The sequence below is a fragment of the Danio aesculapii genome, chromosome 20, assembly GCF_903798145.1.
Source record: "Danio aesculapii chromosome 20, fDanAes4.1, whole genome shotgun sequence".
Taxonomy (NCBI): Eukaryota; Metazoa; Chordata; class Actinopteri; order Cypriniformes; family Danionidae; genus Danio; species Danio aesculapii.
This window is the reverse complement of record NC_079454.1, coordinates 32219227-32241341: the sequence shown is the minus strand read 5'-3', so window position 1 is coordinate 32241341 and position 22115 is coordinate 32219227. Positions and strand designations below refer to the sequence as shown.

Sequence of the window (22115 nt, the reverse complement as noted above, 5' to 3'; positions counted from 1 at the left end):
GTGACAAGACTTTGTTTTAGCAAAGTCAGACCTTGCTGTCCTAATTAAATAGTTAAAAATCAAGGCATGATCATATTTTATTTTGGTAAAATAAGCGTAATCTAGACGCATTTGCCTTTCATATAAGCCACTTCTGATACCAAATAGTCAAGTTATTATTTGTTGTTCCTTGGACATGCAACAAGACTTTTGTCAGGTATTGTATACATTCAGAACCTCTGACTGCAATGATACACTGTTATTTATTTATGTCTGTTTTTCTCTTCTTTTTTTAGTAAGAACTGGCTGTACACATCTTATCCTGGGGCTCCTCCTCTGTCACGGCGAATGAGAAAATATTTAACCTGGAAAATATTTCCCACCTTTTCCATGAGAGGCTCTTTGTCTCCAGGGAATTGAAGGTAGGGGAACAGCACATTTAGAGCTTGCTATTACCAACATTTGAAACCAGTATTTTTTTGTGAAACAGCTCTGTTTTAAAGATAATATTTATTAATACATGACATTTTATAGATAAACATGTTGCCATGACAACTGTGTGTAACTACAGTAAGATTCAACTATCCCTGTCTCTTTGGTCCAAAAACGCACAACAGATTTAAGAGCTTGAGGGAAACAACAACAATTTTAGCACACGATACTACTTTTAAATCTTCAACAACAAAAAAGGCATGTCCTATACATAGCAAACGAGAACACAGGACAGGAGGATTAAATTAAAATGAAAAAAAAAAAACCCCGAATAAAGTTCTGAAATATTCTAAAGTACAGTCACAGTTTACTATGAACAATACTGATCCATTTGGAGCTTAATCCTGAGATGCAATTGTATAAAACCGCTTCACACAAACAAGCTCTGACTTTCAATGAATAAAAACTAACACTGTTACTGTAACTCAAAAGAAACAAAAGTTTCCATTATCAACTGAAGCAATGCTTGTGCTAATATTGTCAATGGACAAGGTTAGGTGGGGTTTAAAATCCTTAAAGGTGCAGCATGTAAATTTGACACCCAGTGGTTGAATTAAGTATTACATTCCTGGATTAAAACAAATGCAAGCGCAGGTTGCCAGATTGAGGAGCAGGTCTGACTGTCGAACTTAAAGGCTGATTTAAACTGTGTTCTAAATAAAAGCAACGGCACATGATAGAAGAAATATTTTTCATATTAAGTGGAGCTTTTGTCCTAACCAACACCTCGAATTGATATTTTAGAAATGGTTTCTATTTCTTGCAGCTAGACAACAGGATAAACTGTGATCACCTCAGGTACGCCTCATGTGCTTTATTCATTGTTAAATGCTAATAATGTGAGTTTGAATGCCATTTCACATGACATTTATTGCCATATACTGAAAGCAGCAGCAGATAGTTCACCTCAGATCTTGAAAATAAAATAAACGGTTTGAAATTGAACTTCAGCACCGTCACTCAAAAAATAAAACACATATTAGTGATTCTGCATGTGCATTTAATAATGTTAAAGAGGTTTAATATGTATTAATTAGAGCATAAACCTTACCATTTCGTGAGTGAGTGTATATTCTGTGCTTCTGAATGGCTGAATTTAAATTTCAGTCGTGTTTCGTCTGGTGCAAACAGCCAAATTGCTTATCACTGCAAATCTCATCACGTACTGTAGCGTGTTTTGACAAGGGGTTACAATGTAACCTGCTCACCTAAGGTTTACGCTCGTAATATTTATATTATTTGCTAATTAACCACCTCATGTGGAACTCTGAATCTGCGTCTCATTTCGGTGTCTAATGTCCACCGGAGGTTGCATTTCGGGCACGGCCGCATGTTTTGAGAGCCATTCTGAATGAATGAATGAAATACGCTGTTTTTCACAAAGGCAACACTGAAATATAATTGGCTAAACTGGCATTGGGTGGGTTAAAAGAACCAAAACAAAGACAACGTTCTGCCACGTAATGTACATTTTCAAAGCAAAATATCTGTCTTCAACATTGTTTTTCAGATAAACAACAATGTTCACTTAGCATGTTTCTTTAATATCTGCGAACATATTATAGTATTTTTATGCTTTAGAAGAGTCAAAAACTTACATACAGCACCTTTAACACATAAATGTATCAAAATGTTTGCTCACGTTCCTAATAAAATCAAATAAAACAGCTAAAATCAGCTGAAAAATTTGAGATTTGGATTTCTTAAATTCTACAAATTAAAAAAAATGCTAACAAATTCAACCTAAATCGAATGCATTTAACAACGTTTGTCAAAGGTTTGATGGGAAATTCGGTTATTTCGATAACACTGATTTCTTGGTTTTTGTTTTTAGCAATGCTTCTACTTTAACATTATTTTTAACAGACAATTCATCTTTTTATCTGCTTAAATTACCCTTTATAGCAGCACCTCAATATGTGCATAAGTGAACAGGCTGAAATGGAAAAATGTTATAGTGGTTTAGATACACCAGGTCCTGCCTTGCTAACTCTGACAGTGTTAAAATTAAGATAAAATTATAAAAATTTCACATTCACAGTTAAATATACTGTTAATGTTTAGCAGTCATTTTTCAAATGTCACTCTCAAACTCACAAACACACACACACAACAGCCTCATCCACCCACAAAAGCCTGCACCAAAAAACTATCACATTTGTCAAAAAAAAAGAAATGATTGTATAATAGAGTGTGTACTGTTGTCAGTCAGTCGAGGCACTTTTAGGAATCCTGTGTGAAAAAGGATTTAAGCTTTGATGGACTGGTTCATCTCTAGTGCATTCACTTCAGAGTTCTTTGTGTTGGGCTTTGAGCCAAGAGCTTCAGCTTCTTCCAAAGTGGAGGTAAGGGGCTCTCCCAGAGTCTCTGGCAGAAACATAGTCAAGATCCCAATAATGAACGCCAGAATTCCCACAATGAGCTACAAAATAAATAAAGAGAAAAAAGTCAACAGTTAACTATATTAGTGTCCATACAAACTAACTATAACCCTCTGTTTATTAGAAGTAAAAGTTCAAAAACACAAGGATTACTATTACAGACTCAGTTTTGACCTGGGAATGTGTAGCCTTTACAAACCTGTGGAATTGATATACATACCTGCGGCAGATAGATCCAGATGTCAGCAAGGTAAACACAGAAAGGAGCCACAACACTTCCCACCCGACACATCATACTACCACTCCCTACAGCCAGAGACCTGCAGGACCAGATACATATACAGTATAGTTGAAGTCAGAATTATTAGCCCTCTTGTGAATTTTTATTTATTTTTCAAATTTTTCCCAAATGATGTTTAACAGATCAAGGTTTTTTTTTCCACATATTTTTTTCTTCTGGAGAAAGTCTTTTTTTGTTTTATTTCGGCTAGAATAAAAGCAGTCTTTTAAACCATTGTAAATTCAATATTATCCTCCTTTAAGGGCACCTATTTTACCCCTTTTACAAGGTGTAAGCTCAAAATACCCATCAGATTATTTATTATAGCCTCCAGAATTTGCCTATTTTGGTGTCTTGACTATACTGCAGCTGTTTTTGTAGCCTGTGGCTTTAAATGGAAATGAGTTGCTTCCCTCTGCCTACCATTCCCATGTGCGTGTCTGCTTCTCATCGTGCATTACATCGGATAAACAGCACAGTGACAGAGACAGACTCGAATGAAGCTGAAATACAGACTATAAGTCAAAAATGTCAAGTAAGTTTATTTCATGTATTTGTGGTGGAGTTTATTCAAGCCTTTCTGAAATGATGAGTCTCATACAAATGCCGTTTGCAGCACACACACACACACATATTAGCGTTTACTGACACCATGCGGTCGTGGTTTACATATCGATTTTACTGTCTTTGTTACAAACATGCTCTGTTTTTTTTATTTATTTTAAACCTATAAAACTTATAAAAATCACAGAGAGTTGTAACAAATTTTTTAATCTCAGTTTATTCGCAAAAAATTGTTCTGTGGACATGTTAATATAGAAACATGGTGCCTGTCAATCAATTCGGAGGGCGAGGAAAACCACACTCCTACTTCACAATGAGATTTTTAAAACGAGACTTCTTGTGTTTCTATCAATCCAATATGACTGTGTACACACTATACCTGCACACAGATCTGTCCAAACAGCTTACAAATGATGATTTTCATCATAGGTGCCCTTATTATCTTATAGGTGCAGCAATATTTTTTTTTTGATTGTCCACACTGTATATATTCTGACTTCAACTATATATATATGTCTTTGTTAGATGTATTCAGCAAAAAAAAAAAAAACGATTCAATATCCAAAATTAACATGTACTGTATTTGAACATAATATATATGATTTAATGATTTAATTTAACTTTAAGAAAATGCTACCTTTTAAAAACAGGATCAGCATAAGTGTTGGTAGTTTGACATCATTGTCGTTGGTACACAATGCTTTTATTTTGGCTGAACTACTGTATTTCTTTAAGACTGGAACACTCTGCAGATATTTTCATTTCTAGATGGGTCAGAGCTTGCCTCAAGATTTTGGGTTTTTGTAATTTATAAAATTTCCCAGCGATCAGGCACACATTTCTGCTTGAGTTTGACTTTCAAAAGCATCCTGAAATGTCAGTGTGTGATCCTTCCAGGTTTAGTGTATAATACTTATTTTACTCTGCACTCAAGTCTATGATGCCTAATGTTTTAAAATCTGTTCAGTGGTGTAGTGTATTCCATTCTTTAATGTGGACAACTTCATTTTCTGTTTTAGAATTAGACATACCTGATAATTGTGGGGTAAAGCTCACAGGTGTACAAGTAAATCAGACCAAATGCAATGGCAATGGCAAATTTTCCTGTCATACTCAGGACTATAGCCAACACTTCGATATCCTGAAACAAAAAGAGAGAATCATACAGTTAAACTACAGTACATTCATCTGCGACAATGTTTTGGCAATCAGCTGTTGGGAGACGTTGCCAGGAGCAGGCCATAGTAGGGCTGCATTAAATGTGGGATCAGACACAAGTCTAAACGTCCCCCAGACATGTTCCCTTTAACCCCCTCTCAGAAGCAGGCAGCTGCCATATGTATAAACAGCTACCTTAGATGACAGGTCTATTTAAAGATTTTTTTGGAGCAACGACGGCTGTACTCGAGCCACATTGAGATATTTCAGATGTCAGCAGTGCAGCTATTAGCGATGAGGGGTGGCGTGATGTTGATGGAATATCAACCCACTAACACGATCAGTTTAGTTTGTGCTTTTAGCGACTTACTGGTGACAAAGACTGACTGAGAAATTTTTTCATTTCTCAAACATGCTCCATTCAATGGCCTGAATTTTTTATCAGTTCATAATATATGAAAAATATTGCTGTTGCTCATACTAGATATGCTGAAAAATTCAGACCAACTGCAATACTTTAATACAGTTTAATCATCAATATGGTAGTACTTATTCACTTATAACCAGGCCAGACAGAATCTGCAAATATTGTTTGCTATTTCTGCACAGAATTTTGTAAAAAATAAAACATGTGGGTTAATGCTGAATCATTTTAGAATATAGTTATTAAAACATGTAAACAAAGTCTTTCATATATCCTTTTAAAGTCCATAGTACATAAATCATTTGAAAATTGTATTGAAAAATGATTTCATAAAACTTTATTTCATGCTTTTTCTGTGGCTGAAAAGTTAATAGTTAATCTTTGTGTTTATGTGAATTGATTATTGTAATGCTTTGTTGGCTGGAGGTTCAAAAGCAGGTGCAAACCTCTAGAATTCTTACTATGAGCAGTGTGCAACGCGGCACATTAGACTTATCTTGGGGAAATTGCATAAATTGCTTCCTATCAGTTTTCATATTGATTTAAAAATTCTCATGCTTGCTTATAAAGCCTTGAATGAAAAACCTTAGCTTCTCAATATTTGACTGAACTTTTAACCCCTGATGTCCCATTGTGTGCTCTACGGTCTTCTGAAGCTGTTTAGCTGTTTAACTTTTCCTCATATGCATGTAAAGTGCTTTAAGGCACTACTTTTAAAAGTGCCAAAACTATTTGCTGTTATTAATATTAGTATTAGTATCACTATTAGCATTAGTAGTAGAAGTAGAAAAATTAGGAAAAGGAGGAGGAAAAACACTGTGGATGTCAATGGCCACCAGATTCTAATATTCTTTTGTGACCAATAGAAGAAAGAAAATCAACAAGTTTGAGACAAGTTCATGGTTGAGTAACTTATGACAGAATTGTCATTTTTGGATGAATTGTCTTATTACTGTACTTTTATATCTACCATATTGTCTAGAAAGTGGGTTAAACTAATATATTATCAAACTCTGCCAACAAAATAAAAAGTGTTATCAATAACGTTATATTAACATTTGCTTAGTAGTTTATCAATGTGAATTGTGGTTGTACAAATTTGCTCAAACTTGTCATCTTTATTGAATTATTTTGATTTGATTTGATTTATTTATTTTCGAACAAAGTATCATACATAAAATATCATTAACAAAATAATATATTTCAACATGGTCGAAAATGTAGTGGGATGAAGCACAAGCTTATTAGACTTTTATTTATTAGACAATTATTGACTGCAGTATGTGAAATGTCTAAATTCATAAAATGGTAACAAAAGTTTCAGAAATACCTATTACTTTAGGTGAGTTGCACGTACACTTAAACAAAAAATCTATCTTACCAATGCAACTGATGCTTATAGGTCAATTTGACAAAGATAACATGGCAAATGTAGTTTATTCCAATTACATTCATACTAAATAGAATGCCTTTTTACAAAGTAATAACATATTCAACCCAAATACCTTCTCATAGCCATTGTTTGGAATGAATCACTTGATTAAATTACTTGATACTGATTTAATGACTCACTCATAATAAGAGTGCCTGGTTTCCCTCCTGAGTGACTCAGTGTTTTATAAACACTGTACCTTCTTTGGTAGGTACTTATTTTTAATAAATAATTCCTTTGCAACCCCTAGTATTAATTTGTGTACTATGAATTTAATTTGGATGAACTACATTTGCCATGTTATCAATGTAGGGTTTTTTTTACCCGTTGTATTGTGACAATTATTTTTGCATACTATTTTTCACCTACTATAGAGAATAAAGAAGTAAAGAAGATAAAGGTCAATGCAATTTCAGATGCAGCAATAACACACTCATAAACACAGTCACTCGTCGTCACCGACTATTGACTAGTGTAAGCTATGATATAATTTTTTCATATTTATTATTTAGTAGAATTTTTTTAAAGAAGCGAATCTATGTAGATATAATGATATTATTATAAATTCTTCCAACATTTGCAAACAATTATGGTTAAAACATTTCTAAAATACACTGATTCTGAAACATTTTATGTTTATGTCCAGCAATTTATCATACATTCTAAACTGACATATAGGGCATGTGCATACATGAGTTACTCAAGAACCAAGATGAATTCTCAAACCTGCAGATATGCAACTCAAGTCAACATGTTAAGGACGCTACCCCTTATTTTAACTGAATTTAGCACTGACTTTGAGGAAAAGGTGTTCCGGTTTTGACAATTAGCACAAACTACAGCACAGGCTAAGGAAAACTACTACATGACTACAACATCTCACATATTCAAATGATTTTTTTTTAATGTACAAATAATTCCCACTGACAGATGCTTAAACACTGGCCTTGTGACACCAAAGATAACACCATATGGATATCTGCATTGATGCAATGTCTAACAGACAGCTGGATATTAATTATTAATCTCAAGCCAGACAAGTTTGACAGTCTGTTTGACATGCACAATATGATTTTAGGCATGTTATGACTTGCTCCATTCCGGATGCTCTAGTCAATACAGACAACAACAACAACAAAAACAAAGCACAACAACAGAATTGTTTATCCTAATTAGCCTTAAAGGGAAAGTTTGCCTTTTTATAGGATAGTTTCTTTCTTGTATAAGATATTTTGAAGAAATCTGAAAACCTGTAACCATTAATATCAATAGTAATAGCAACTAATTCTGTGGAAATCACTGGTTACAGATTTCCAGCTTTTTTCAAGAGTATCTTTTTTATAGAAATAACTGAAACCTGCATGAAATAAGTGAAGGGAAAGTAAATGATGACAGAATTTTCTTTTTTTGGTGAACTATTCCTTTAAAGGTGTTGCAATACCACAAATCCTACTAGGGAGTTTTCTATCATGTCAGAAGTGATGGTTTCAAAGCACACTCGTAAGGAAAATGGAAGAACATTCTCCTCTTCTAATCTACACAAGCTTTTGCACTAAATTCCCATCCTCTAAATAGAATAGACAGTGCTTTTAAAACCTTGTTGCTATACCAACACAGCTGCCAGTAATTTGTCACAATAATTACACACCCCTTTCCATAGTACATGAGGTGGGTTGTGTATGCCGTGACCAATCGTTTTATAATAAACACCAGTCAAAAATATAATGATAACCAAAACAAACCTCTCACTAACATTCACTCACACTTGTCAGTTGCTGGAACACGGGACCTGTTGAAATCAAAACTTTAAAGTATAATACATGTATCACTGCTGTTAAAGCTCCAAGGAAAGAAACTGGAGAAATTGGGTGCAGAAAGATTCATTAAACACAGAACATGAGATGCAAACAGCTGCCTCAGTTACCATGTGAAAAGCAAACACACACACACATGCACTCTCCTGCCAGGGTTAATCATTCATTTCAATAATCAGTTCCTCCGAGGAACGTAATGATGATTACAACATTGATTCTAGGTCAATCAGAACAAAAATCAATTTGAGACACGTACTTCCCACAAAATAGTTATTTCTTTTGTGCTTCATTTAATGCTCCAAACAGCCTGCCAACTGCCATAAATGCTCTATATGAAATTGAAGTGCCCTAACTACTAGGCACTCACGTCAACAAATTATTACAATGTACTTATTGATTTCGTCTTGTATTACAATTGTGGTACTATTGAAGTGGTGTATAGTTTGTTTTGGTAGTAGGTTTAAGGGTGGGATAAATTATAAGGGACGGGTCAACAGTGAAATTATAAATGTAATACAGGAATTAATTACATGCAGATTCATGAATAATAAAGTGACTAAGAAGAAAAGAAAATGAATGAATGAATGCACTTTTAAAATATTAATAAAAGCATGTATGTACATAACAAGTGCATTGCACCAAAAGATAAATTTAAATGTGAGTTCAATGTAATATTAATAAAGCCACCTAATATAAAGTAGCACTAAACTTAAAATTAGGGTTTGGATTTCTGTATTGCAAATTTATTTCAAAGTGAGTGTTTTTTTAAAAGCTCAACTAAATTTCGCTATTTTCTACATGAACATTCTTGACTAAACCAATAATGTTTGCTGTTGTTCTCCAGTTATTTGCTCCACTTATACATTCTCCTGTTAACTAACGTTTATCTTCCTTCAATCTTAGCTTAACACCCAAATCTCAAAATCCAACCAATAGCCCATACATAAAACCAGGTCCCTTGGTTGCTGTTGAAAGACTTGTTAGTGAATTTACATTTTTATATTGTGTTTATTCACTTCACATTTCACTTTTATTGTGAAGTCAAAATTATTAACACTCCTGTTTTAAAATTTAATATTTTTATTAATTTATAATTATTATTTATATATGATATATTTAGTATTTAAAATAGGCAGCCCAAGCCCATACATAGTAGATTACTTTGTTTAAAAAGAAACTAAGTTCCACATTTACAGTTACTTTTTTAAAGTAAAGCAACATTGTTATAAATTACTTTTTACAAGTAACTTAACAGAATACTCACAATATTAAATGTATGTTGTGTGCAAATGGAATAGTCCATGAGTGATGTTTAATATATGCAATGCAAGCATTTTGCATGATGCGTTACCATAAGAGCCTCCTTCAATACTACCAATTTGGTAAGATAAACAAAAATGAAACATTCAACAAATATACAGTGTTGTGTTTCATTGTGAATTTAACAGTGAACTGCAATATATTCCTCAATAGATCTCATACCTGGGGCACCACAATAATGAGCATGCAGGCTACTCCACTGAGCAGTAGAGCCGGGGCACACGTCTTCTTCCTACCAAACCGATCCATTGCAAAGCAGCCAATCAGATACGAAGGAACCTCAACAGCACCTAATAACAGCCATATAGGTATAATTAATGTACTGCTAATGTAGTTTAATATGAAAAGTAATTCAGTGCAAGCTTTCATACTAAATGTTTAAACATTTTTGTCAAGTTTTGTTGTATTTTCATAGAGAATTTTTTTTTTATCTAAAATGAACAGTTAAACAAAATATAATTGTTTTTATTTAAAAAGGTTAGTTGGCCAAAATGCTAATGCTGTTTGGTCTGACTTCTTTTTTTGTAGCAAAAATGAAGACATTTCAAGAAATGTCCTGCTCATGGTCCGTAGTTTAATACCATTGAATACCAATCTGCATTAAGCTTTTGAAAGTGTTGCTTCACCCAACAAAAAGTCTGTTATTAATGATCCACACTCTTTGGAACTAAATTATCTAGATATTTTAGAGATTCTGCAATGGTTCTGAGACATTTAAAGGCTAGAAAAGGAAAGAAAAACACTTTCAGAACATTTTCTATGTGACTTCAGTGGTTTAACTGTAATCATACAAAGCTCCAAGAACACTTTTGTGTGCCAAAAAACCTGTAAAAATTACTCCATTCCCCTATGACTTCTGTGTCAGATTGGCATGTGCATTTTCTACAGGCAATGACTCTAATGGCAATACACCGTACTGTCTGTAATGTATGACCTCCCTCACCTGATGCAGGAAAGAAGACAAAGGCAAATAAAATATTTTTTTATTATTGGAGCACAAAGGTGTTTTTCGCGTTTCATATGATTACAGTTGTAGTGAATCACACTGAAGTCTCATGGACTGTTTTGACAATGTTTTTGGTTCCTTTTTCTTGACTTCTCGGGACTGTTGCTGTATAGAGGGTGAGAGAGCTCTCAGATTTCATCTAAAATTTTCAGAAGACAAACATAGGTCTCGGGGGGATTGGAATGACATAAGGATGATTAATTAATAACAGCATTTTTATTTCTGGCTGAACTAACCCTTTAAGGAAAAAAGTATTAAAGAATAGTCACACGTGTATAATATGTCATTTGTCAATATGTATATATCCCAGGTGCTCTGGGGGCAAACAATAGATAAAAGTTAAAATTTTAATTCATAATCTTTTTTTATCGTTTTTAATTTTTATACAAGACCCTATAATATACCACAAAAACACAGGTAATATATGGCACACTTTGAAACTTTTGCATCTTTTTAAAAAGCTGGTCTCTATTTTTCAAAGCTGGACATTTTTTAAGAAAGGGCATACAGCATTAAAACAACACAAAGTTAAAAATGTACAGAATTTTCCCTTTACGTATAAGTGCACAAACCACTCCTATGATACTCATATACCATTGTATATAGTAATATACCTGTACATACACTTGTTAATTTGTATATTTGCATTCACTACTTACTTCTATTTTTAAAATATATTTATTATCTGTTTTTTGTCCTGTCTCTGTAATTCTGTTGCACTGTAAAAGCTCATGAAAATCAATTCCTCGTATGTGTGAACATACCTGGCAATAAAGCTCTTTCTAATTGTGATTTATAATACTCCTCCATCAAATTTAAAAGCTACACGTTCCATTCGTTGTTATTGCATGACAATAGAAAACCCATTATTTGAAAAAACATTTTTTAAAAATGGGATAATTCAGGTTTGGAATGACGTGAGGGTGCATCAAAGCTTCAAGACATGCGCACACATCAGTCACATTACCAGCCAAGAAGAGGTTGATATACTGGTTTCCTCCCAAGTTCACAGAGCCCAGGCTAAAGACGTAGTATCCCAAGCTTCCGATAAACCAGATAGCCCAGCAGGTGGCACTGCGGCCGGCCATTTTCAAGCTTCCAAACATGTCCAGCATGCTCAGCCTTTTCTCAACTTCCATTGCCTGTTTATTGTCCTTCAATGGTGTTCTGTCGCATTCATCAAGTAAATCTGACACCTAAGGTCAGTGAGGCATTAAAAGTAAACATCAGTTTACCACATTGCTTCCAAAACTGTTCTAGTTCAATTTCAATTTGTACCGATTCAAATTTTAGTGTAGGTTTGTAATTGTAAAAAATATGATGAAATATGTTCTATTTGCTACTATCCTTGTAAATTTTGACAATATACTGCATGCATGGTAGATTTTAAACTTTTCATGCATTTCTTTTTATGTACATTTTAACACACAGTACCAATTTATTACTGCATGCAAATTTTTTCCATTTCTTTATTTTAACATGAGGTGCACGTCGATTTTTACAGAATGTTTCACATCAATTCAATTATGGTGGAACTACCTTCTCTTCCAAAAGATGCTGAAAAATGTCTAAATGTCTGCATAATTATGTCAGAATTCTATGTACAGTATTGCTATTGAGTGAGTCTACCTTAAGTGTGGGTGACAGGCCATTGATGTAGGCCATAGTGTCCAGCAGCTCCTGTGCTTCCTTGTACCGGCCTTTAGCCATCAGGTAGAAAGGCGTTTCTGGAAATTTCCAGCAGTAAAGTAAGAACGGGGAGGTACTGAGTGTGAGGATGATTTGGTAGATCCACCAGATGCGTACAAGGTAACCCACTAGAGCCACTACCATAATGCCAACAGCAAAGGCTGCGTGCACATGCATAGAGGTCCATGTGCGCACCTTAATTCCTGTAAACTCTGTCACATACACAAAGACTACAACAAGATACCCACTCGATACCTGTCAACACACAGAAAGAAATCATTTGGATTAAATTAACTGATTAAAAGCAGGTCATGTGGAAACAGTGAAGATGGCAATGAAGCCGTTTCTTGTATGATTTCTTTTTTACCTCCAGAGATGTTGTTAACCCAAACAACATTGTTAACCCAAAAATGAAAATATGCTACTCATTTACTCCATCCAAGACGTAGGTGAATTTACTTCAGTAAAACACATTACTTGCGTAAAGCGATTGCTTAGCTCAAACTGTGGTTCTTAGTAGTTCACAGAATGCAAGTCAGAGGCAAACATCACTGTGAGAGTCCAAACAAATCACAGTAAATTAATACCCATGGCTCCTGACACTGCATTGAAGTGGTATAAAATGAAATGATTGATCTGATCTCTCAAAGTGTCAGTAGCAGTTGATTTGCTTTTTATAAATCACCAAGAATCAAGGTTTCAACTAAAGATATTTTATCTAATATTTAATGTTTCACTAAAAGCTAAGCTACATTTTAGATGGGCTGAATGTGAATATATATATACATTTCTAGTACTTGTGTATGCGTGTGTTTGCGTGTGTGCGTGCGTGCGTGCGTGTGCGTGCGTGCGTACGTGTGCGTGTGTATACTACCCCATTAACATATTTTATCAAAAATTGTGGTGAATCACTATAGCTTACTAAATGTACATAGTTTGAATTCTTCTAATAACTCATTCTAAATCAATAATCTGAAATAATAAAAAGTAGGAAAGTGTTTTAATGCAGTTGACACATTCACTATTGATTTACTTCAACTTTAGGCAAACAAGAAGCTTTTGGGGTAATGGGGTATTTTTGAAACGTTAAATTTGATTTGTTGTTTCTGGTCAGTTTTGTATTAGATGATTGCACTGTGATGGGATTAAGATTTTAAATGAAAATGTAACAGGTAGTAATAGTGTGTGGATAAATAAAGAAAAAGGGGAAAAGATGGAAAGATTGATGTTTAATGAAACAGCTTTAAAGTTCCCAAGAAAGTTTTTTAGATATTAGTATCAGTATTGTTTTTTAGACGTTAGTATCAGTATTGTTTTTTAGACGTTAGTATCAGTATTGTTTTTTAGACGTTAGTTTCAGTATTGTTTTTTAGACGTTAGTTTCAGTATTGTTTTTTAGACGTTAGTATCAGTATTGTTTTTTAGACGTTAGTATCAGTATTGTTTTTTAGACGTTAGTTTCAGTATTGTTTTTTAGACGTTAGTTTCAGTATTGTTTTTTAGACGTTAGTATCAGTATTGTTTTTTGAACGTTAGTATCAGTATTGTTTTTTAGACGTTAGTTTCAGTATTGTTTTTTAGACGTTAGTATCAGTATTGTTTTTTAGACGTTAGTATCAGTATTGTTTTTTAGACGTTAGTATCAGTATTGTTTTTTAGACGTTAGTATCAGTATTGTTTTTTAGCAGTTAATATCAGTATTGTTTTTTAGACGTTAGTATCAGTATTGTTTTTTAGACGTTAGTTTCAGTATTGTTTTTTAGACGTTAGTATCAGTATTGTTTTTAGACGTTAGTATCAGTATTGTTTTTTAGACGTTAGTTTCAGTATTGTTTTTTAGACGTTAGTATCAGTATTGTTTTTTAGACGTTAGTATCAGTATTGTTTTTTAGACGTTAGTTTCAGTATTGTTTTTTAGACGTTAGTATCAGTATTGTTTTTTAGACGTTAGTTTCAGTATTGTTTTTAGACGTTAGTTTCAGTATTGTTTTTTAGACGTTAGTATCAGTATTGTTTTTTAGACGTTAGTTTCAGTATTGTTTTTTAGACGTTAGTTTCAGTATTGTTTTTTAGACGTTAGTATCAGTATTGTTTTTTTAGACGTTAGTATCAGTATTGTTTTTTAGACGTTAGTATCAGTATTGTTTTTTAGACGTTAGTTTCAGTATTGTTTTTTAGACGTTAGTATCAGTATTGTTTTTTAGACGTTAGTTTCAGTATTGTTTTTTAGACGTTAGTATCAGTATTGTTTTTTAGACGTTAGTTTCAGTATTGTTTTTTAGACGTTAGTATCAGTATTGTTTTTTAGATGTTAGTTTCAGTATTGTTTTTTAGATGTTAGTTTCAGTATTGTTTTTTAGACGTTAGTTTCAGTCTTGTTTATTAAACGTTAGTTTCAGTATTGTTTTTTAGACGTTAGTATCAGTATTGTTTTTTAGACGTTAGTATCAGTATTGTTTTTTAGACGTTAGTATCAGTATTGTTTTTTAGACGTTAGTTTCAGTATTGTTTTTTAGACGTTAGTATCAGTATTGTTTTTTAGACGTTAGTTTCAGTATTGTTTTTTAGACGTTAGTATCAGTATTGTTTTTTAGACGTTAGTATCAGTATTGTTTTTTAGACGTTAGTATCAGTATTGTTTTTTAGACGTTAGTATCAGTATTGTTTTTTAGCAGTTAATATCAGTATTGTTTTTTAGACGTTAGTATCAGTATTGTTTTTTAGACGTTAGTTTCAGTATTGTTTTTTAGACGTTAGTATCAGTATTGTTTTTTAGACGTTAGTATCAGTATTGTTTTTTAGACGTTAGTTTCAGTATTGTTTTTTAGACGTTAGTATCAGTATTGTTTTTTAGACGTTAGTATCAGTATTGTTTTTTAGACGTTAGTTTCAGTATTGTTTTTTAGACGTTAGTATCAGTATTGTTTTTTAGACGTTAGTTTCAGTATTGTTTTTTAGACGTTAGTTTCAGTATTGTTTTTTAGACGTTAGTATCAGTATTGTTTTTTAGACGTTAGTTTCAGTATTGTTTTTTAGACGTTAGTTTCAGTATTGTTTTTTAGACGTTAGTATCAGTATTGTTTTTTAGACGTTAGTATCAGTATTGTTTTTTGGACGTTAGTTTCAGTATTGTTTTTTAGACGTTAGTATCAGTATTGTTTTTTAGACGTTAGTTTCAGTATTGTTTTTTAGACGTTAGTATCAGTATTGTTTTTTAGACGTTAGTTTCAGTATTGTTTTTTAGACGTTAGTATCAGTATTGTTTTTTAGATGTTAGTTTCAGTATTGTTTTTTAGATGTTAGTTTCAGTATTGTTTTTTAGACGTTAGTTTCAGTCTTGTTTATTAAACGTTAGTTTCAGTATTGTTTTTTAGACGTTAGTATCAGTATTGTTTTTTAGACGTTAGTATCAGTATTGTTTTTTAGACGTTAGTATCAGTATTGTTTTTTAGACGTTAGTATCAGTATTGTTTTTTAGACGTTAGTATCAGTATTGTTTTTTAGACGTTAGTATCAGTATTGTTTTTTAGACGTTAGTATCAGTATTGTTTTTTAGACGTTAGTATCAGTATTGTTTTTTAGACGTTAGTTTCAGTATTGTTTTTTAGACGTTATTATCAGTATTGTTTTTTAGACGTTAGTTTCAGTATTGTTTTTTAGACGTTAGTTTCAATATTGTTAGTTTTTAGGATACAAAATTTGCATGTTTTGGTTAAGATTACGTCATGTATCAAATAAAATGGACGTCACTTCAAAGAACCTTTAACTAATTAGGCTTCGAGCGATATTACCACCATCCCTCAGATTGTAAACTATCTGCAGAATTGTCATTTGAGAGGCATTCAATGTAAGCATATGTGAATGCAGATATACAGAATATGGACCAATCAGCTTACCATTGCGAGAAGGAATCGCATCACCACAAAGAGATAGTAGTTTCCTGTGAATGCTACAGTGACCCCAAAAATAAACTGGCACAAGCTGGTAGCCATAAGAACAGGCCGTCTGCCAATTCTGGAAAAAATAAAATATATATATATTTTAATAGCTTTGTTATTTAATATTCATACAGTAAACAGCTGTTTAAAGATAAACAGTTCAAGTGTTTTATCAAAGCAAACCAGTGCGCTGTTTTTTCATGACTTCATTGATTCCATTCTAAATGAGACTGATATATTTATTGTCATATTGTTCTATTGCTGTAAAACTATGACCAGTCTGTGAGATGAATACAAACAAATACCTACAGTTCTCTGCTGTCTAGTGTGGAAATGGACAGTCATTACCAGCCTTCTGGAATGTGAACCTGTGGTATCCTGTTTATGTGCAACCATGTAGTGTGACTCTGCACATCCTGTGAAGCTCTCTAAGTGCTCTTAGCTATCTTATTGGAAATTCAAATATTTGCCAATTGTAAAGCGTCACGCCATATTAAATATTGAGGTTTAATGTAGTAGCATAACATAGAGTCAATTTGTCTTGTGATTCATGTGCACTGTCCTGTCAGAAACTGCTTGTAAATACACTGACAATCCATTTGTGGTATTAAAACTAGTTTTAATATTAGATGTGTTGATGTAATATAATAATTAATGTTCATATTTTCAGTCGAAAATACCACTTCTTTCCTGTTGGTGCTGTGTTCTTTCAAACGTGCCTCAATCAAAAAAATGGTGTTTGCTGTTTGTTTAAGCTGCTTCTTTTTTAAAATGAGCTGAAACCACACAACTCAGGTTTTTTTGGGGAACAAATTAATTGTGTTATGTTCAATCCACTTATATTTGTAAAGTTAACTTAATTGATGTTGTCCCAACACAAATAACACAAATCAATTGGCACCCAGCATTTTAACAGTGTGTATATGCTCACTTTTATTCACTGGACTGATGTAAGCCATTTTATGTGTCTTGTTCATCTGTTGCTTTGAATATATAGTTTATGTGTTATGAAATATATACTCCAGTTATCCAAACTTGAAGGGACAGATACCCAGAACTGAAAATTCTGTTATCATCTACTTACCCTTCACTTGTCACAAACATGTTTGACATTCTTTCTTCTGTTGAACACAAAAGAAGATATTTTGAAAACTGATTTCCATAATATTTGTTTTTCCTACAATGGATGTCAGCGATTACTGCTTTTTAGCTTGAATATTATCTTCAACTTTAAAAAATAAAGTTGTGGGTTTTCTTAAAAAAAGGAGTGCTTTAGGCTTTTTTTGTATGATCTTTATCCTTCAGGAACAGATTTGTAAAAAAAATAAGGAAAATTGTGAGGACATCTGAAATACGACTAAACCAATCAAGTGAATGATTTTTTAAAGGCTTAGAATCATGAGGGTGTACTGAATATCATCATTATTAATAATTTACCTATCTGCGGCATCCCCAAACATCAATGCTCCAATCAAAACGCCCAGCATGAAAGTTGGTTGTGTAAGCTTGGCCAGCCATTCTTTCTCACACACCAGGTCCCAGTCCGTTACGATGCTTTGCTCAACCTCACTGTGGTCATATACAAATGCACCACAAGACTCCACGGATTTGTTCCCAAAAAATTCATATTGAAAATTAATGGCATCAAGCCGCAGTGCTTTTAAACAAGGACTAAGCTCCCACTGGTCTCCTTGAGATGTCCGTACAACCACAGGTCCATCACCTGGCTTATAATGAGTCCAGATATCTGCCAGGGATGTTAATGAGAGGTTTTTATAGAGAACATCTGTGATATTTGAAGGAGCATTACAAAGAAATTTTGGTGTTTCAACTAAAAACACTGAGGCTAGGTAATGTATTCCACAAGAGATGGCCTGGAAAATTGCAGCAAAGTAGAGGCATGCCTGAAACCTGAAGAGAAAGGTAAAATTAGAAAGAAAAACATATCCTTCAGACTCAAGAAGAAAATAAATGAGGCTGTCATTGGAATTAGTTTTTACCCAAGGTAAAAAATACTAATATGAACACTTTAGGTTATAAGCAGGGCCAGACATAATCTGTGGACATTTTTTGCTATTTTTGTGCGGAATGATTTTGGGTGTATCGAAACTAAAAACGTAATATATTACATAAAAAATTATAAAATTTTAACTGTATTGTAAGTAAATCATATGAACGTTTTCATGTTAGTCAATAATATTACTGAAATTTATTTAATAACGGAATAAATATAAATTTACACACAACTAAAATAGACTCGATCTGCACATGCAGAATCCATGTGGGCCTAGTTATAAGTTAGGTGCAGAATTGACATGCTTTTATTATATATTTAGTTGGTTATTTTATTAGTTCCTAAAACTGCTGAATCTAGTTTTACATAAACTATTCATAGCCATAAAGCAAGACAAAATAACTATTTTGTACATAGTGACATGCATTAACTAGGATGAATGCAATAGAAATCTTTTTGCAAATTATTTCTCTCGTTTTTCACTAGATGTTCACAGTAAACAGTCAGTTTTTACGTTTGTATTCAGTATTTATCCAAAAAGAATGGAAGTGAGACAACTTGCCCCATAGGAGGGACTCATTGTAACGTGAGGGAAGGACACATTGCAACATGACCATATGACAGTTTCAAATGTTTTCTGATATATCTAGCTTTTCATAAATTAAAAATAAACTAATGTTGGAGTTTTTTTTCTGCAATGAACCCCGCAACCAGGACCTCATGGTCCTATGTACTTACAAACGGCTTAATTGCAACAAAGCTGTGCAGAGTTCAGAAAATTCCGGCAATTATATGAAAAAACACATTCAGAAAAAAGTACATCGCTAGTGTCACAAAGTACAGTAGCTAATAACAGCAGGGCTCATTGTAATACAGTTAACAAGGTTTCCCATCAGCACGACTTCCACTAGTTGGTCAAAAAAATACTTTCTGAAGTGATGAATAACAGACTAGACGTAAAAAAAAAAAAAACATAAAAAAACGCCTTATTTTAAATACATTAATACTGAGAAGAACAATTTACTTCAGCCAAAAATGACTTATTTGTGTCACTCACTCATTCTCCTTTGACTTCCATCTTTAACGGGTCATGGGTCGCCAAAATGTACTTATTTTCAGATTAAATAAACATTTAACAATATCGCTTGAATTTCGTACGTTTTGTTATCCTAGTTAAAGTATTTAAACCATGTGTGTTAACTTGTTCTACCTGCTCATCCCTTTTATAGCTTCGGGCGAATTTATTACCTAGCACCAAATTAACTGAAAATAAAGCATTATTCATATGATATGAATACGATGTTTTATGGTCAACATCACATACTGACATGAAGAGATACCTTTAAAGACTTACTGAGGACACAAAAGTAGCGTACCTTTTAAAGTGTCCAAGTTCGTCGAAAAGCCTCTCCACGCCGGTGGTCATTTTAAACTGGTTTGGGTCCTCAACAGTGTGAAGCGCTCTTAACTGACTCTTGTCAATTTGTACATGTTTGCTATCATAGATCCTTAGTAGTAGGAGGGGCGGTTTCGGTGGGGAACTTTCCACTCCACGGCTAGCAATGATTAAATCCAAAAAGTTTGGGTAACGTTTGGTAATGCGACACCCCGAATAGCGAAGAGCCACCAGTGCCCTGAAAAGCTGAAATTAGATTATGTTGCTTCATCCTCGTATGCTTCAAGTGTGCCAGACTTGTTTTCTATCGTGCGTAACTGATGTCAAGGGCTGAAAGAAGTGACAAAGCACTTCGCGGTGCCCCTGGAAATTTTTTTAGACGTGTGAACGTGCCACTTTTCTTGAGCATATCTCTCTGTGTGTCTGAGTGTCTGTAATATTTGTGAATAATTTTCATCAAAACGAGCAAAATCTAATAATTATTCTAGCCAATGTTTATCCAATCAATGCTTCATCTTAATTATTCATACGCTTTAAAATACATTAGCAGTGTGATTCATTTAGTTTTCTGTTTATTTGCAATTTCAAATTGCATTATGGTACCTTGTTCAGCTGCAGGAACAACTTTTGATCTTAAACATTTTTGGGTTAGTCAAGGGAAACTAGGGTTAAAATACAGGCAACGACCTGTCAGTACTGTTCAAGTTATTGTGTGCAGATGTATACATTGTTTTATAAAATATACCAACAATTTGGTTAAACTGCAGGGTTAAATTTTCAACCGCAAAAATTGTTGAGCACAGATTACAGCAATCTGGGTTTATAAGTAAACACAAAATACTGAAGACCTGAACTACATACAGTTTATTAAAATATTTTTGATGTGTTATCATATTTAGAATTACATTTGTAAATGCTGTTTCAAACACATAGTTTACTCAAATTTCGGCTGGGTCAGTTGGCATTTCTGTGTGTAGTTTGCATGTTCTCCCTGTGTTTGCGTTGGGTTTCCTCTGGGTACTCCGGTTTCCCCACACGTCCAAAGACATGTGGTACAGGTGAATTGGGTAGGCTAAACTGACCGTAGTTTATGTGTGTGAATTGGGATGCAGCTGGAAGGGCATCAGCTGCATAAAACATATGCTGGATAAGTCGGAGGTTCATTCCGCTGGGGTGACCCTAGATTAATGAAGGAACTAAGCCGAAAAGAAAATGAATGATTAATTGATAGGGTACCTGTTCTCCAAACTACAATATAAATGATGAACAAAATAAAACAGCTGTAGCATATACATGAAGTTAGGATTGGGGCATATTGTCCCAAAAGTTCAATTTGTGTGCAGTGACTTGCTTTTTTTCTTAGGCCCCAGGTTTTTAAGTAGGTAAAGAAAGTGGCAGTTTTAGTGAAAAAACGTAGAGCTTCTCAAAAGTTAGATTTATTTTCTTTCATTGAACTACAGTAAAACCCAACAGTCAACTTTATCAAATGGAATGAGTGTAGTTAACTCAAAATTGACTAAAAGTTAATTCTACTTAATTGAAAAGAGTTTTGAACTCCGTGTTGAAGGTAATGAGTTAATTAAAAACCTCATTACTTCAACTTAAATGGAGTAAGTTTACAGTACTCCAATAGATTAATCATTAGTTTCCTTAACCAATTAAGTTGCCTTAACTTATTAGGTTTTACAGTACTCAGTTGGTTTGAGTTCTCTTCATTTATTGGGTTTTACTGTGCTCAAATTGCTTTGTTTACTCAAATGGATTAAGTTCACAGTACTCATTAGAATTAGTTTTTTAGTCAACTTAAATGGTTTGTTGCAATCGGTTTCCTTATATGGTTTAAGTTACCTTAACTTTTTGGGTTTTACAGTCTAGTTGAGTGTCATGACTTTCATCGAACAAGTCATTATTATTATTTCGGCCACACTGTTGTTTGATTTAATTATTTGCTAATTCCCATTGGATGTACATGTACAGTAAAGATCCAGAACCTCAGTGCTAAATTTACCTCTTTAAAATACAGTGCCACAGCAAGGTGTACATGTGATAATTTATGCTGCTATATGTAAATCATATACAGACAAGTACCTAATAAAATAGCTGCTACATTGAAATAGGAAATTAGAGCATATTGACAGAAAATGTAATGAACATTGCCCCATGTTCAACACATGCATTGATGCATGCAAAAATATAGTAGATGCAATATTTGTACAAATCTGATTATC

The 22115-nt window shown here is 33.4% G+C and overlaps 1 protein-coding gene across 1 annotated transcript; it reads right to left on the bottom strand.

Annotated features, from left to right (window-relative positions):
- Positions 1–472: 472 nt before the first annotated feature.
- On the bottom strand, positions 473–20157 carry slc22a16 (solute carrier family 22 member 16). Its single transcript, XM_056445446.1, has 9 exons — positions 19868–20157; positions 17915–18388; positions 16436–16553; positions 12480–12794; positions 11818–12046; positions 10007–10134; positions 4728–4837; positions 3073–3172; positions 473–2893 (listed from the first exon to the last, which is right to left on the bottom strand). The coding sequence occupies exons 1-9, from the start codon at positions 19915–19917 to the stop codon at positions 2720–2722; spliced, it is 1698 nt and encodes a 565-aa protein (XP_056301421.1). The 5' UTR covers positions 19918–20157; the 3' UTR covers positions 473–2719.
- Positions 20158–22115: the final 1958 nt, after the last annotated feature.

Excerpts from the sequence above, each read along its gene's own strand:
- slc22a16 (XM_056445446.1), bottom strand. The coding sequence starts at position 19,917 with ATGACCACCGGCGTGGAGAGGCTTTTCGACGAACTTGGACACTTTAAA. Across the intron at positions 16,554-17,914 it reads TTTGGGGATGCCGCAGATAG|AATTGGCAGACGGCCTGTTC; the intron begins GTAAATTATTAA and ends TATTTTTTCCAG. Across the intron at positions 12,047-12,479 it reads GCCTGTCACCCACACTTAAG|GTGTCAGATTTACTTGATGA; the intron begins GTAGACTCACTC and ends CACTGACCTTAG.